Source organism: Anneissia japonica, unplaced genomic scaffold, assembly GCF_011630105.1.
Source record: "Anneissia japonica isolate Jap-2015-1 unplaced genomic scaffold, ASM1163010v1 scaffold284860_len1800451_cov186, whole genome shotgun sequence".
NCBI lineage: Eukaryota > Metazoa > Echinodermata > Crinoidea > Comatulida > Comatulidae > Anneissia > Anneissia japonica.
Genome location: NW_022706010.1, coordinates 657,938 through 673,775, shown reverse-complemented (window position 1 = coordinate 673,775; position 15,838 = coordinate 657,938). Strand labels below are relative to the sequence as shown.

Sequence of the window (15,838 nt, the reverse complement as noted above, 5' to 3'; positions counted from 1 at the left end):
CATCGTGTAGCATAGCTCTCAACGAATGTAGTCCTGTAAATAAATGAATAAAGAAATTGTGTAATAAAATGCCTCTGAGGCCATATTTAAATTAGCGCTCTCTTATCTATTCTAAATATGTTGTGCCCCCTCACCCGTTTGAAAAATTCTGGATCCGCCCCTGATGATGGTCATTATAATTATTTATTTTATTTAGGCCTTTAAGCTTTGTTTACTATATGTGTCATTTATATATCGTCTACTGTTGACCATGAATAAACCTACTTTTGAACTTGAATTATGACAGATATGGTTAACGCGAGAGAGCAGTGTGATGTTCCGTCGTGTATGTTACTGATATTTTATATTTCATCATTAGTCCAGAACAAATGACTTTTCCATCAGGATCTTTAGTTACAGATTGTCCCTAGACAAACTTGTTGGATTACTGATAAATTAGTGTGAAAACTAAGAAAAAGTGGCCCGAAAATCTTCATTCTACGATCCCGTTTTGAAATAATAATTCCATATCGAATTACAGACAATCGGCTCAAAGACGATCGGGCTCATTTTCAAAATAATTATAACTCCATCTTGACTCAGGGCAAATTATTGGGTGGTGCTACGGAAATTTTTCATTTACTACGGAAATAGCTGAACATGTTACGGAAATACATCTTACGAACTTGAGAAACGCTGTATAATAATTTTCTATAAGGTGTGTAAAATAAGAACATTTTGAGTCAAATTGGCCAAAAAATAGAACACTGATTTTTGGCCTAGATAAAAAAAAAAAAAACAACTTTGTGTTGGTTATGGTTAAAGTCAAGTTAAAGTGAATCAATTGCTTCATCTTATTTAAGATATATTTATCTATTTTAGATGATTTGGAAAAACATAATTATGTAGGCCTATAGAAAAGAAAGAAAAAATGTAGGTCTAAAGCAAGAAAGGAAAACAAAAAACAAAAAACAATATATTAATTTTTTTATATGATTGGAAAAATATGTATAGAAAAGAAAGAAATATGTATAGCAAGAAAAGGGGAAAGAAAAAAAAACCAAGCGTCCCTGGGTGGGCTTGAACCACCAACCTTTCGGTTAACAGCCGAACGCGCTAACCGATTGCGCCACAGAGACTCCTTGTGAAGCGTGCTTTCATTTTCAAGTAATAACCATTCGAAAATAATAATTTGTTTTATTTATTAAATAACTTGATAGTTTATTTATGCCTTATTTCAAAGGGGATTTAAAATCACCAATTTCCCAATCATCGGTTGGATTTAAAAGTTAAAAAACACGTAGTATTTTCTTAAAGCGGCGTCCATTTTGTACCCTCGTTCGTAAATTTGAACTTGAACTAAAGCGTTACTTAAATTTTACATAAAATATTTTTAATAATAACCTTCTAAACTACATTACATAATTACTTTTCGATCTAATGATTTATTTTACATCACATCATAATATTTCATAATTCTAAAAAGTAATATGAGCAAGGTTAAGCCCATTAGTATATTAATTTAGATGGCAGCGGCGGCGCGAGTAAAAAACACACTTCAAGCTAGACAAGTGTGTATGTGATGGCCAACGCTACAGTTAAACATCGATGTTGTGGCAAGGACTTTCGGTATTTCGAGAGTTCGTAAACGTCTTGTCATCCTACATGGCGCCTGGAAATTTAAAGTGTGAATTCATGGGAAAATTAGAAAACAAACCTACATCAAACCGACTACTGTCGGCTCGTAAAAACAACACACGAAACAACGCATTGCATTCGGACATGGCAAACTCGAACCAGCCTAACCACCACCATGTTGTTGTAGACGCGATGGGTACCACCACCAATGCCGCCAGCGACCAACAACAAACAATACATGCAGCTGAAGCAAGTGACGATAGAATGCATAATTTGGACGTTGGAAATTGCGGCGATAAATCCAAATTAGAACCACAGATTACCCATTTAAAAGGACTACTAATGCTTCATCTAGACCTTATTCAACAGCAGCAAAAAGATTTGCAACAGAAAGATAAAGAAATACAGAAATTACGTGATGATAAAGAAACGGTAACTAGGCCAAAGCCTAAATCGATCGATCCTACTACTATTAGGCTAGCCTATGCTTGGCTAGGCCTACCTTCGACGAATGCCTAACCAGGCCTAGATCTAGGTTAGACTAGCGCCTAGGATAGGACTAGGGTGCCTAGGTCCAAGGCCGATTTAATAAAGGTCGCATAAGTTTTAGGCCAATTCCAGGGTTATCTTATAAACTATAATAAAAATAGATTTAGGCCTATTAATTGGAGCATGGAAAGCACTTGCATTAGTTACAATACAAGTTTTCTTTAAAATTTCATTTGCATCCAACAATTGTTATATACAGGATGGAACAACTATTTTATAGCTTTTCCACGAATCGGTAGACATCTAGAAGTTGAAATGATGACAAACAACCCAAGTCAGTGTTGCGTAACCAACAGAAATTAGATAAGCTTTGAGGCTAAATTCTTGTCCTCATGTTATCTAAAAATTCACGACTCCATAACGGACGGTCGTATCACATAATTTTTTTCAGGAAAAATGTTCTCAAAAGACTTTTATACACCACTATATGATTGAAAAAAAAAATAGAAAACTTTTTGACCTCCGAAATCAAGATTAAAAAGAAGAGCCTATCTATATAGTATATAGTTTTACGAATAGTTATGAATTTTTAGATAACATTTTAGCCTCAAAACTTATCTTTTTTCTGTTGGTTACACACCACTGACTTGGGTTGTTTGTCATCACCGATTCATGGAAAAGGCGTGTTAATAAATTTGTCAGTGACATTCTTCTGCAGGACATATGAAATTATACAGTTTAGAAAAAATATTTATATTTTACAAATATCAATGATAATTTTAATCTTTAAAATGCTTAATAATATTTATTATATTACTTATATAATTTAATGGACTAGGCCCTAACTTAAAAAACAGAGAGAATTTCAGAAATTGATATGGCTTTTAAATAATTAAAAAAACCAAAAAAAGTACAATCAGTAGCTAGTATAACACTCAAATCAAGAAATAATTAAATTTACTTTTTTTGCAGTTGCTATGCCGCCTACAGCGTATGGAACGCCGAATGTCACTGGCAAATAAAAGTGGACCACCTAAAAACAAGAATTGTTCAACCAATCAAACGATTCCATCAACACCGTCAAAAACTGAAACACCAAATAAACGGTAAAAATGCTGCTTGGCATAAACTATAATGCTTTGATTATAAATTTTAAAATTGTCATGGTAGCATACATATTATTTTCAATTTTTTTTTATATTAGAATAGTTATTGCCAATTACTTTTTTGAAAAATGCATGCAGAAGTGTAAGTAACATATTGGACTGGAATTGCCATCCTTTAATGACATTGATCATAACTATTTAATAATTATTTAACTAAAAACATTTTATCTTAAACTTACGTTCTGTAAGTTTAAGATACATTGTGGGTAATACATTGTATCTTAAACTTGCGTTCTGTAAGTTAAAGATAAAATGTTTTAAGATACATTGTGGTAATTAACATTTAATAAAAAAGACTTTTCAAAGAAATACATCAGAAAAGATATATACTATGTGTCTATTGATATATATATATACATACATAGATTCTAGGCATCTGATTAATTAAGAAGCGGGGCAATAGAAATTACTATTCCCCTCAAAAATACTACTTTTTTGACCTGTCACGATGTGCAAACTCTAGGCCCACTAAATCGTGCTGCTGACGGTAAAAGGGATTGCGTCCTCTACAATGAGATTTGCCCTTGACCGCATCATAGATCAGCTAATAGACAGTGAACAAATATGGAGGCTAGTCGTTTTGAGATGAAGGACGGACTATGTTAGGCCTATCATTACTTCTTGATGAAGCTGATAGCAAAAGCACCAAAAGACAAATTAAGTAATGTCTTATCAATATTCGACAAATTTTGCAAGACGATGGGTGCTGTTGAAATTGAGGAAATAACCAAAGAAGAGCTAAACACACCTCTTTGGTCGCCTAGACCTAGCTAGTCAAGTAGGCCTAGCCTAGTAGTAGTAGTAGGCCTAGGCCTCTAATAATAGAATAGGAAGTAAGTACTTTTTTAGCCCTCGTAGAATCTATGTAGAGGTATATAAAACAAATGGTGACTGCTCTAAATTTAGGGAACGGTAAAATCTATCTTCCATCTGGCCTTTTGGCCTTCGGGAGACTAGACTATGGTCTCCACATCACCTCGGTGCAATAGATTTGACCATTCCCCTCATGAGCAGTCAATATTTGTATAATATATTTCCACATCAGTTTTCTAGTGAAAGCCAGGCGCAGAAGGGAAAAAATGTTTATGTTGTACAACTGATTATTCGGGCACAAAAATGGTGTTTGGAATGGTACATGAGATACAGATTTTTGAATATTTAAAACTGGGATGGGGGGAGGGGAGTAACTATCCTTTTTACCCAACCAGTCTTTAAATATTCAAAAATTCATCTCATTAACCATTCCTGAGTTTTTGGTAAAACACCCTTTTGGGTCTTAGAAAAATCAGTTGTACTGAGCATCAACATTTTTTTCCTCTGGAGCCTGGCTTTATGCTAATACTGTAACCCACAAAAATAGCAATTCATTTTATATCTTTTAGTGTTTTGAAGTTAACACACACAGCATATCTTCAAGGGTTATATTCATCAGCCTGTCTCTGCAAGGTTTATGATGTATTAATGTGTACATCTGGCAGGAGACAACCTTCTACTGTTTTTGTGTTAGTTAAGAAGTGTGGCACATTTGTAAAGCTCTACAGGGGTGGATCCAGAATTTTTCAAATGGGGTGGGGCACAACATATTTAGAATAAATAAGTGAGAGCGCTAATTTCATTATGTGCCTTGAAATTTTAAAATTTAGTGGCAAACTGGCCCCCGTGCCCCCTACTGCATCCGCCCCTGCTTTAAACGTCGATCAAATCAAAGCTGAAACACAAGGAGACCAGTAATGTAGTTCACCCAGATATCCATGATTCAATTCACATACAGTGGCTACCACCAGTTTTAGTAATATTGGCTTTGCTGCTCTCCCATTCTCTTAATTTCATGTTTATAATTGTACTTTCATAATTGATGAAATTCATTCCAATTATCTTTACAGTAAGGTTAACGCAAGTACACCGTCATCTTCTAAAAAAACCCAACTTGAAATCCCAGAGCCAAAGTCACCCTCACGAAGTGTTTCCCCCTCAAAACTTTCGAAAGATGCACACCTCACAACACCTGCAAAGACAAGGCGTTACAGAAGACATAGAAAGTATAAAGAACTTAGTGAAGACAAATTCCATCGGACAAAAATTTTATACCCTTCGTTGAGAGATCTTAGAATTGCTGTTGATGATGACCTTCCCCTTGATTCAGGATACGTTGTTGGTAAGTACAGTACTGTAGATATGAGGCTCAAGAAAATAACGATGAGGCTTATGTGCCTATATATGGTCATGATGTAATGTCACCATGCCCATATTTAGGCATGTCACTTGTTTTTGTTAAATAAAATTTGGAAGTATGGCCAGGGCTTTATTTAATTTTGTTGCAAAAATCCAAGATTATACAAGATTTGAATGCAGACTCCTGGAATTTTAAGGGTAATTTGCTTTTTATATTAAAATTAATTATTAATATTGTTCATTGTTTTTTACAGTACCAACGTGGAGAGTGTCACATGTCAGTAACACATCTTTAGATGAATCAAGATGTGAAGAAATGGAGGTAGAAATAAACTTTTTATGCTATGAAAAATAAAATTGTAAAAACACTTTAGAAGTTGTTTGAAGAAGTACTAAATAAATCTAAATTGCTATAATACAGTATTGTTTTTTAAAGGTTTACTATGGTTAATAATAATATAAATATTATTATTGTTTTCAATAATATTTTTGTTATTAATTTTATTGTTTATTATAAGTTTAGGAGACCTTTCTATACCTTGTTCAGCCAACAGAGTCAAAGTCTGTTGAATTTTCCAATTTTGATATTGTACATCAAAATTGAAAAAAACAATTTTGAATTTGTGACGCAAGTGTGTGTTACAATTTAAATCTCTTGCTTTACCCGGAAACTGAAATTTGTTTACCATGGATGTCTTGTGTTTTTTTTTTTTCAATCTTGTAGGAAATAAATGATAAGATAGTAGAAATAAGACATCACAAAATGGAGATGGATGAAAAGAAACGAAAACGTTGGGATGTGCAAAGAATTCGGCAGATCCGTGAGCATGAACGACTTGAAATGAAGCTGATGGAGCGTGAAATTGCCAACCGAGAAGATGTTATTGAAACATTTGAACCTGACGTAGATGATAGTAAGCAGCTTTCTTTAATAATACTTGAAATATTACAGTAAAAATAAAAATAGGCTCCTGATAGGAGCGTGAATAAGTGTAGTGCAGAAACACACTGTACTTGGCATGCGTGTCAAATGAAATCAACTGAAGTGAGTTCTCATTCCATTTTACACAAAATGTCACTACCATAGCATAGAGTATGTGTGCGCAAGTGCTGTACACTAAAACGTGTCAATTTGTGATCACATAGTTCTGCTCCAGTATTTTAATAATTATAAGTTACAGTGGCAAATGGAACTGGTTTTGACCTTGGATTAGATTGGATTTATTTGGTGTAAACACCAAGAATAACCCATGAAAGTCTGAAGAAGACTTGTTTCCAGTGGGGTCCTTCTGATGGTGATTGGGCAGTACACTTGGAGACAATCCTCTACTCTTTTCTGAAGAGCGTACTGAGTTCTTTAACGTGCACATGGGCCATAATGTACACAGGACCAACGGCTTAAACATCTGGACTCCCAAAGACAGTGTGCTATCATTACTTACATTCAGCCCTCCAGCTGAAATACAAAGTAGAGCAGTGATGGGAATCCAACCGGGGACCAAGTGATCTTCACGGTTTAGTCCACAGACGGTGGCTACCACCAGCTTAGCCGACTGAGCTAAACTTCTCTCTCTTATTAAAAATGGAACTAAAGTATGTTATGAGAATAATGCATAATAATAAGGTAAAAGTAGAAAAAAATCTACTGCACACCATGTTTAGAAAATGCAACCTGGTAATTGTTCAGATGGTACATACAAACAAGACATCAAAAAGTAATGTTCAGAAAATTATGTTATTGCAATTGATGTTGAAAAATTTGAAACTTTTCATTTTAGTTTTGCGAATTGAGGTCAGAGACACTGTTCCAGTGATGGCATTTGGAATGCTTGTACCTACGATAACAGAAAGGTAATGAGCTTATTTGTATTCCGAGAACCTGTTCAAAAAAGTTGTAAAATGTGTAACACAATTCAAAGACCTATTTATTTATTTCAGTATATATTGAATATAGTATTATAATCCATAAGCGTAGCTAAAAGTTATCTGGTCAGAAGGTTTATGATCCATTTATCATTGTTTCGATGATGTGAACATGTAGCTACTATAAGCGCCTCTTTACGTGGCTAGAGATTCATGGACCACACCCATACGGAATTTAGCACAATGACACTACGAGTTATGGATTGTTCTCTTGCCTTTATCATTTAATATTGCTGATAACACAAGTTAAGTTTTTGGTGTTCCCTTTTTGGCTCAGTACATACAAATTTGCTACTCACACTATCTTTTTGAGCAACTGTTATGTAATTTATATAGAGTATACTGTAGAATAGGCCGGTATTATGCATGTCCCAGTTTAATTAATGTAATTTTGGTTTTTTTGCAGTGAATTTAAACTCCCTTGGTACACGCCAGAACCAAAAGCAGGGGATGAGCAACGGCGACAAACACGCAGCAGAGCAGGCAAGAAATAGCACCCGCCACAAGCAGTCCTGAACAAGTTGCAGTACAGATTGGGTGTTACATTTAGCATAGTGTTCTGTGCCACGCGATTATATAACAAGGTTTAATCAGGATGTTGGTTTAGCCCAGATCTTACTAGAAAGATAAAATCCTAACGGCTTTTATCATATCTATATATAGATCATTATATAGAAATGGCATGTATTGAGGGCAGTGCATATGCAGATAAGTGAATAAAACAATGGTGCTCCAGGGTGATACAAACTAACATACAAATATCATCCTCTTTGGACCTAACACAAACACACAAGTTACAAGACCATTTCTTGAAACCTTTGTTTAATTTATACATTTTTGATAAGCAAAAACATTCCTTTAAAAACTTATATTCTACTAGTTCAATGGTTAAAAATCTTAAAACATCCAATAATTTTTGTTTTAAACTTTGATCTAAAGTAATTTTTGTAAAACATTTTAAAACAACCGCTTTGACTTTTTGAAAAAGGAATGATATTGATAATACATTAGAACCCCTTCGAAGGGGACACCTTCATCACCAAAATGAGTGTCTTTCTAATAGCAGTGTCCCTTGAATAGGGGTTAGCTGTAGTGACCGAAAATGAGTCCACTTAATAGGGGTGTCCCAAGGGAGGGGGGTCTACTTTCATTACGAAATGCTGTTGGTGAACTGTCTGTCAGCTTAAGAAAATTGATCACATTCAAGTCAGCTTCGCTCTAAATGCAAACAGTAGCAATCAGCAATGCTCGCTCAGCTGTCATCATAGTTCACCAGTTTGGCCCAAGAGTCTGTTGTCATTGAAACTTTATCCACCATCTCTTATTGATTGCTAATTTTATTTCACCGCATTTATGTAACATATTTTACATTAAAATTTACTTCCAATAATGTTTACATAAATTTCTATTGTTTTGAAAAATATTTTCTAATACATTTTAAAGCTCATTTTAAATCAAGTTGATTATAGAATTCTTATTACTTTTGAGTATATTATTATCATTATTTTTGCTAGCTCTTCTGACATCAGAACATATCATTTTCTCCATGTATTTGAAAAGATCATTAGCATTACATCTTGCATTACTATATCTCCACTTGTTGAGGGGAGGGTTTAGTTCTAGTTAGTAAATTAAAAATGCAGTTTTTAGAAGAAATTATATGAGAAATATTTTCTCCCTTGTTCTTAAAATCACTCCCAATATATGTGGATGACTTAACTACCCTCTCATTGTCTGTGTCATGTAAGGGAACCATCAAGCAAAGCCATTTGTGACACTCTCAGATTCACTTCAGTAACTGGAGTACCCAGTAGTTAAATTATTGTACAGTATTTTCATTCAGGATGACATACAAGATTTAGTAACGTACCCAGTGCTTTGTTCCCAATTACAGTTAATAGGCTTAGGCCTAGTGTAATCTGTCATATACTGTATAACAACAACCTGCAGAGAAATAATGGTTAATGGTTCACTTTTTATTTTGCATTTCTCAGTATTCTAACAAATTCAGGACATCCAGAAACAGTCTAACCAAAAATCTGATGGAAACCGATTGTTCTGGACATTGGACTGTATATCAACGCCTCCATTTGGGGCTATGGTTTACTTCTGTAATATTTTTCCCCATTTCTGTATGTACGTAATTGGGCGAAATTTCTATAGAAATGAGAGAGCTATGTGCTCTATTAAACTAAGTTTGTTTGATGTTGAATTGTTTTTTTTATTGCAATTTCTGGCCAAGATTGAACCACAGAGAAAATAGACACATTCATTCAATAACAGCTAAAATTTATATTTTCTTTGAAATATCAAAATGTGGGTAATTCAGCGTCGCACTAAATTAATAATCTTTAATTATTAATAAGAATGTATTGGCCCATTTGTGTCTTTTATATCATGCATTTGATATAGAGTGAAAAGTATATTAAAAGTATCTGTTATGAATTATGGTTTTTAGATCGAAAGCTGGAAGATGTCTGTACATTTAAAGAAGTACTTAGTACTTGTGCTTCATATATTTTTTAGAAATTAAATAATAAAACCGATACAATATATTAAAGCTTTGAATGTGAAATAAATGATACAGATATTGGAAAATTTGTCTAAATTAATGAAGAATATATGAATTAATATTTTATATTTCTAAGAAAAATATAATTTCAGCAATGTATTTTGGAATTATGACCCATACCCTATGTGATGAATGTTGATATAATTACTGTAATGTTAATAATTAAAGTTTTATATTTTCTTGGGGGTTTCTCTTATAAGTGCTTGTGTACAATGTTTATGTACTGGTAATATTTTTGGCTTGACCAGGGCTGACATTAAAAATTAAAACAAAAAATTACAATTTCCATATTTTGGTCACTATATCAAGAACACATTCTTTGAAAATGTTGTTTCATTACTTATCTACATTTTTTCTGTATTATATTTTTTTAAACGTGTTCTTTTTTGTAATTATTTTATTGAATCGAATGATCAAGGACTTAACTGTTAAAAAGTCCTTGAATTGATAGGATGCTAATTTAGTCTTATTACCCCAACTACTGTGATCAATTTATTTACCCCTCCTTATGTATTGTGAGGACAAATGCATTTCCCCCTATTCATTAATGTCCGCAGTATATGTTTTGAATTACCGAGAGGCTTGTGTTAAAAATAATAGAGTATACAAGTCTAAAATTTTGTACCAGGAAGATATAAAAGTGATATACTTCTCTGCTTGCCCCATGGAAATTGCCTCATTTTTCTTCATGATTTCAAATGACATTGCTGGGTGTTGAAGCTTGTATCTGAAAAGCTAAAATTGTTTACTCCGATATAATTGTATGATTGTATTGTTAAATAGAAAGAATTGTAGACTTGCATTCCTTGTATAAATGAATATGAACAGTTCACACTAATGTAGAGTTGTGGTGTCTGTCTGTGTGTTACAAGTATTGTTCACAAGGATGAAACAATGGTTGAGACATAGGGTGGGGACAGTGGCCTATCTAGGAGTCCTGAAATGGAGGGAGGTAACATGGGGGCCCTCGATTATTAGTTGAGGGAAGCTAGCTTGCATATTAAGTAATTCTAGGCGATTTTTGGCAGGGGGTAATTTTTGGGGCCTGCGCATCCCATGAGTAGATCTCCGCTTCTCGAACTTTTTCCTCTGGGACCCAAGATCTGATTTCCCGGCACGACCCATCTATTAATTTAATAATAAACTGCACAGCGATCACCAAATTTTGATGTTCATGTTTGAAAAATACCCGACATTGGTATTACAACAGTTTTTGCTTGCTTTTATCAGTAGTGGATCCAGGAATTTTTAATTGATGGGGCCTATTGTCTTTTGCAGAGAGGGTCTAGAAATTTTATGATTATGAACCGTGTGAATTTGCACTTGAATTGACAATCTTCTTTTTTTTTAAAAGATTTTGCAAACTTGCTACGTACTCGACGCAAAAGTTTGGTTCCCTACTTTTGGATCACAACCCATAGTTTGGTAGACAATCCCTGGAAGTCTTACAGACTTCCAGGGATTGTCTCTATTAGTAGCATAGACTCCCACACTCTCATGAGCAGGCATAAATTGCCAGTAAATGCATGATTTTGATGTCGGCTAGCCTCAATGAAGTCGGCTAGCTGTGGATATCACCATTCACAGCAAAATGCAATTTGATGAGATGAGAACTCGTAAACCAGATCTCTTGGAAGGGATTTCTTCAAACTTGCAACCCCTGAGCATGCTTATTTCAATGTCTTTTGTGAGTCTGGTAATAACGTATGCCTACTAAGTCGCACGGATGAACGGTCCAGGGCGTTTATTGTTGAAAAGGGTTTTTGAGGGGAACTTTATTTTTTTGGTGATCATGATAATGTGATAAAAGCCACAATATTGTATAATAAAAAAAAAATTAAAGGAATATTTAGAAAACAACATTTTAATAGATACAGTATCGGTATTTTTCATAATACAGGTATCTTGGAAAAAGATGAAAAAATTGCCTGTAATCATCATCATATAAACAATACAGTCCTATTGATTCACTGACCCTTACCCCATAAACTTAAGCAAGATGTATAATGCAACAGCTCAACTATGGTAACAATTCATGAGTGATATTACAATCATATTTACATTTTGGTTGCCAAGTAACACATTATATAAAATGAAAATCTAACAACTGGATTTCATAATAGGGTTTGTCTTTCCATTTCTTTTGCTGATCAAAATACAATCCTAACTATGAATACTGTTATTTAGAAATTGCTCATTTCCTTTTTGAAACAGAACATCATTACTATAATAAGGATAATAATTATGATAGTAATACCAATGAGTATACAATTGCAATAGGTCCAACTGCCCTGATTTTGTATGCATGCAATGAAACGTTCAGAAAAAGTACTACCGCAAGATGTTTGCGAACCCCTTTCACATTCTTTTGAAGGATGCCCCCCTAGTTCGTGACAGTACTTTTTTTAGATAGGATTGCGTTCCAGCAAAACACTGAGTCAGCCCTCTTGTAGTTCTATACTCTTTAGTAATAATTTGTGGAAATGGTGATGATGGTAATACATATAACAATTATTTTTTCTATTCTTTGGTACCCCAAACTTGGCAGACATCATATAAAAATCTGGTTACACTAATAGGCCATGTCAAGGTAAAAATCCAAAAAGAAAATTCACTTTTTTAAATGATGGAAAGTTATTGGCTGTAAATTCTTACTTCATTTTAAAAAGATCATGATAGGCAGATACGGGGACCAATTCTTGGCTAAAAACTACCTGATTAAATAAATATTTTATTATAGCAAGAAGGATTATTCTTAAAAGTTATGTAAGCATTCAATCATATACTTTAAAAATTATATTAGGTTACCATATATATATTTTATACAAGTATACAATCAAAATCCTACATAATACATATAGGCTTGCAAAACTTTGGCAGTATACTTTACCATCAAATAATTATCCAGTAGGCATCTGTTTTTCAACATTTAAATTCAGGCATTGGTCCTCTGCATCATCAGTAGGATCACCTCATTTTCTTATCAGCACATTTCTGTTACTACAAACGTTAAAAAATTTATTGTCTAAGCCAAATGTTAATGAAAGTAGTGCGAAAAGAAACTGAGGTGTTTTCAAGTTGGTTTCAAGTCTAATCATGTTAAGTTCTTCGGTCCATTATCCTGAATGGTTACCACCTGTCTGTTCTTGGTAAACTTCTATGACATCATCTTCTTCCATCTCAAGCTGATAATAAGAAAAACAAAATGCCACACCAAATGTTATATTTTTTGCCAGGCACCACTTCAAATAAGCACCACAATCCATATTTTCGTCCCGATAAAAACATGGAGAATGAAATTTAAACCTTTCTCACCTGTTTTGGTGTTTGATTATCATCAATTCGATTACCATCAAAGAGAAATCTTAATGATGAAAGTGGTACTCCCTAAAACAAAAAAAACAAAAAAATTCTATTTATCATAACATTTATTTTATATTTTTAGAAATAAAACTCCATCAATAATGAGCAGTAGTTGTGCATATTAGACAATGTAACAATAAAATATTAACAACAACATCAATAATAATAATAGTAGTAGTAGTAATAATAATAGTACTGTAATAATAATAACAATGCGCGAAAATGAATTAAAAACCCTATGTGTGCGGACCGCTAAGCAACGTTGGCTAGAAAACGCCATATTTTTTACGGCCTGACACTGATTATATGTAAAAAGTAATATTAAAACTGGGAATAAAGTGGTGTAAAAGCAATGTTTGAAGGTTTTTGGAAGCACACTGGAAACATCAAATTTGTGTGCGGCCCTTGGTGTTAAATCAAAAATTAACTTTCGCCCTCTGACTGATTTTTATGACCATCCCTGGACTACATCAACAAGCTTGCAAGTGACCCCGTAATGAATGCAATTCCTGAGTTTTAGTACAGTTCGGCCTCCAATTCAAGACTACCTTTGGTACCTAAAAATACAGTGTGGTCTCTGGGTTTCGGTCTCCAATTAGTTAGTATTGTGTAAGATTTAAGATTGTTATTTGGTTTTAAAAAAAAGTGGTCTCGAATTAGATGGGTCTCGAATTGGAGGGTGCAGCACTGTACTTCGGGAAATACTGAGTATTAGATGAGACAACACATCAGATTTGGTAAAACAACATTTATAAATAATTTTCTGATGCAAGTTCAGTGGTCTAATGGCATGACACCAGACTAGTTAACTGGGGGTTATGGGTTTGATTCCCACTCAAATTACTTGTCATTGTTACAAAAGTTTGGGGAGTATTTTGCGTAATAACAAATATAAGTTGGGTAGAACACATTTCCTAATTTTATTTATTCATAAATTGAGACTTCTAGAATAAATTTTGAGATAAATTAGGCTAGTACTATAGGCACTCTATTTTTTAATTAGCATTATACTTACAACACGAGAGCAATAGGATTCTTTCAGTTTCTTCATCGGAGTTGTCAGTTTTACTTTAAAGTGTACTTCATTTGTATCCTGTAATAACAATAATTTAAAAAAAAAAAATTAAGTAATACACTATTTAAATCAATGGTTTCCAATTCATAACAATTCAGTTCATTTCTATTTTAAAAATAAAAGTATTGCTATTTCAAATTGATTTGACTGCTGTTTGAATTTGAAAAAAAAATAATTTAATTCCGTTGCAGTCTAATCAATTTGAAATCACAGTATTGGAATTGAATATTGTCTTTTAAACAGCGATTTTCAATTGAGTTTTCATATTGGACAATAAAGTTTTATGAAATCTTCAAAAGGCTATTAAGAAAGTCAGAAAAGGCCAATCTATTCAATGCACCTCAAACTTCAACTATGGTTAATATTAAGATGTCTGTAAATTTGGCATTTGAAGTAAATGTTTTAATTATCACATTGTTATTACCTGCGCCGTGACTCTTATTTTGATGTATTCACTGGTACTCGTGCTACTTGATGTGGTGTTTTCATTGTTTTCAACACTCTGATTTGTCTATGGATTTTAGAAAAGCTAGTTAGCAACAACCATTCAGAGAAAAATAACATAAAAATTTAATTTTCCATTTAACTAGGCCTATCTATAAAATAAATCATTCTCAATATCAAATTCTCAAACCTACTACTAGGCCTAGTAGTATTATTACTCTGTTGTATTTAACCCAAACAAAGAAGAAAGGGAAACCAACAAACCATCCTTCCATCCTCAGCTCACTTCACTTCATCCTTCTCTTTACATTTTTACTGCACTTATATTTAACAATGCCAATGGTTTGTGATTTTTGTTTGAGTGAACCGCACAATTAAAAATCCATTAGACTGCAACAAGACATGACCAAGCACACAATCTGATCGATTTGCAGCTAGGCTAGCTAGGCCTAGCTTTATACAGCAGAAGAAGCTATGCGAAGCAGCGATGCTAAGTGATCGCGGTGTTGCTAAGCCTGGACTAAGCTAGCCTAGGCTAGTTTTAACATAAAAAACCACATTGTCTAGGCCTAATAAAGGAAATACATAAATACCACAGTGTTTTACACATTTGAAAAACATAAATTCAAGTAGAAGGCATAATTTACCTGTGGTTCTGTAAGACTCTCTGACATCGTAAATTTCTTTAAATTACTTATAAACCACACTTCTAACCCGAGGATGATGTGGGGAGAGAGAGAGAGAGAGAGGGGGAGAAGAAAATAATAGAAGTTCACTTTTGAACTTTGACACGAAGAAAAAAGCGCGACCTTTTTGACTGACTGGGCATGCGTAGCATTCATTTGATTAATTTCCTTTTGTTTTGTTCGGTCCGCGCACATTGTTTGTACAGTCCTAGCATTTAAATTAGATACCAGTTACCAGAAAATTAATAGTCATGATCAGCGTTTCGTGAATGGACGACTTCCGCAAAACATTATTAATAATAATAATATGTTATATTTATATAGCCAGTGG

At 33.7% G+C, this 15,838-nt stretch overlaps 2 protein-coding genes and 1 non-coding gene across 3 annotated transcripts; 1 reads left to right on the top strand and 2 right to left on the bottom strand.

Moving 5' to 3' along the window:
* Positions 1–1,044: 1,044 nt before the first annotated feature.
* Positions 1,045–1,118, bottom strand: Trnan-guu. The gene has a single exon. It is a non-coding gene; the product is annotated as a tRNA-Asn (tRNA).
* Positions 1,119–1,509: 391 nt separating this feature from the next.
* On the top strand, positions 1,510–10,783 carry LOC117105965 (male-specific lethal 1-like 1). The gene is made up of 7 exons (XM_033247272.1): positions 1,510–2,049; positions 3,079–3,212; positions 5,156–5,427; positions 5,699–5,766; positions 6,169–6,358; positions 7,223–7,295; positions 7,774–10,783. The coding sequence occupies exons 1-7, from the start codon at positions 1,588–1,590 to the stop codon at positions 7,859–7,861; spliced, it is 1,287 nt and encodes a 428-aa protein (XP_033103163.1). The 5' UTR covers positions 1,510–1,587; the 3' UTR covers positions 7,862–10,783.
* Positions 10,784–11,785: 1,002 nt separating this feature from the next.
* LOC117105966 (small ubiquitin-related modifier-like) lies at positions 11,786–15,627 on the bottom strand. Its single transcript, XM_033247273.1, has 5 exons — positions 15,469–15,627; positions 14,802–14,888; positions 14,318–14,395; positions 13,255–13,326; positions 11,786–13,124 (listed from the first exon to the last, which is right to left on the bottom strand). The coding sequence occupies exons 1-5, from the start codon at positions 15,493–15,495 to the stop codon at positions 13,056–13,058; spliced, it is 333 nt and encodes a 110-aa protein (XP_033103164.1). The 5' UTR covers positions 15,496–15,627; the 3' UTR covers positions 11,786–13,055.
* Positions 15,628–15,838: the final 211 nt, after the last annotated feature.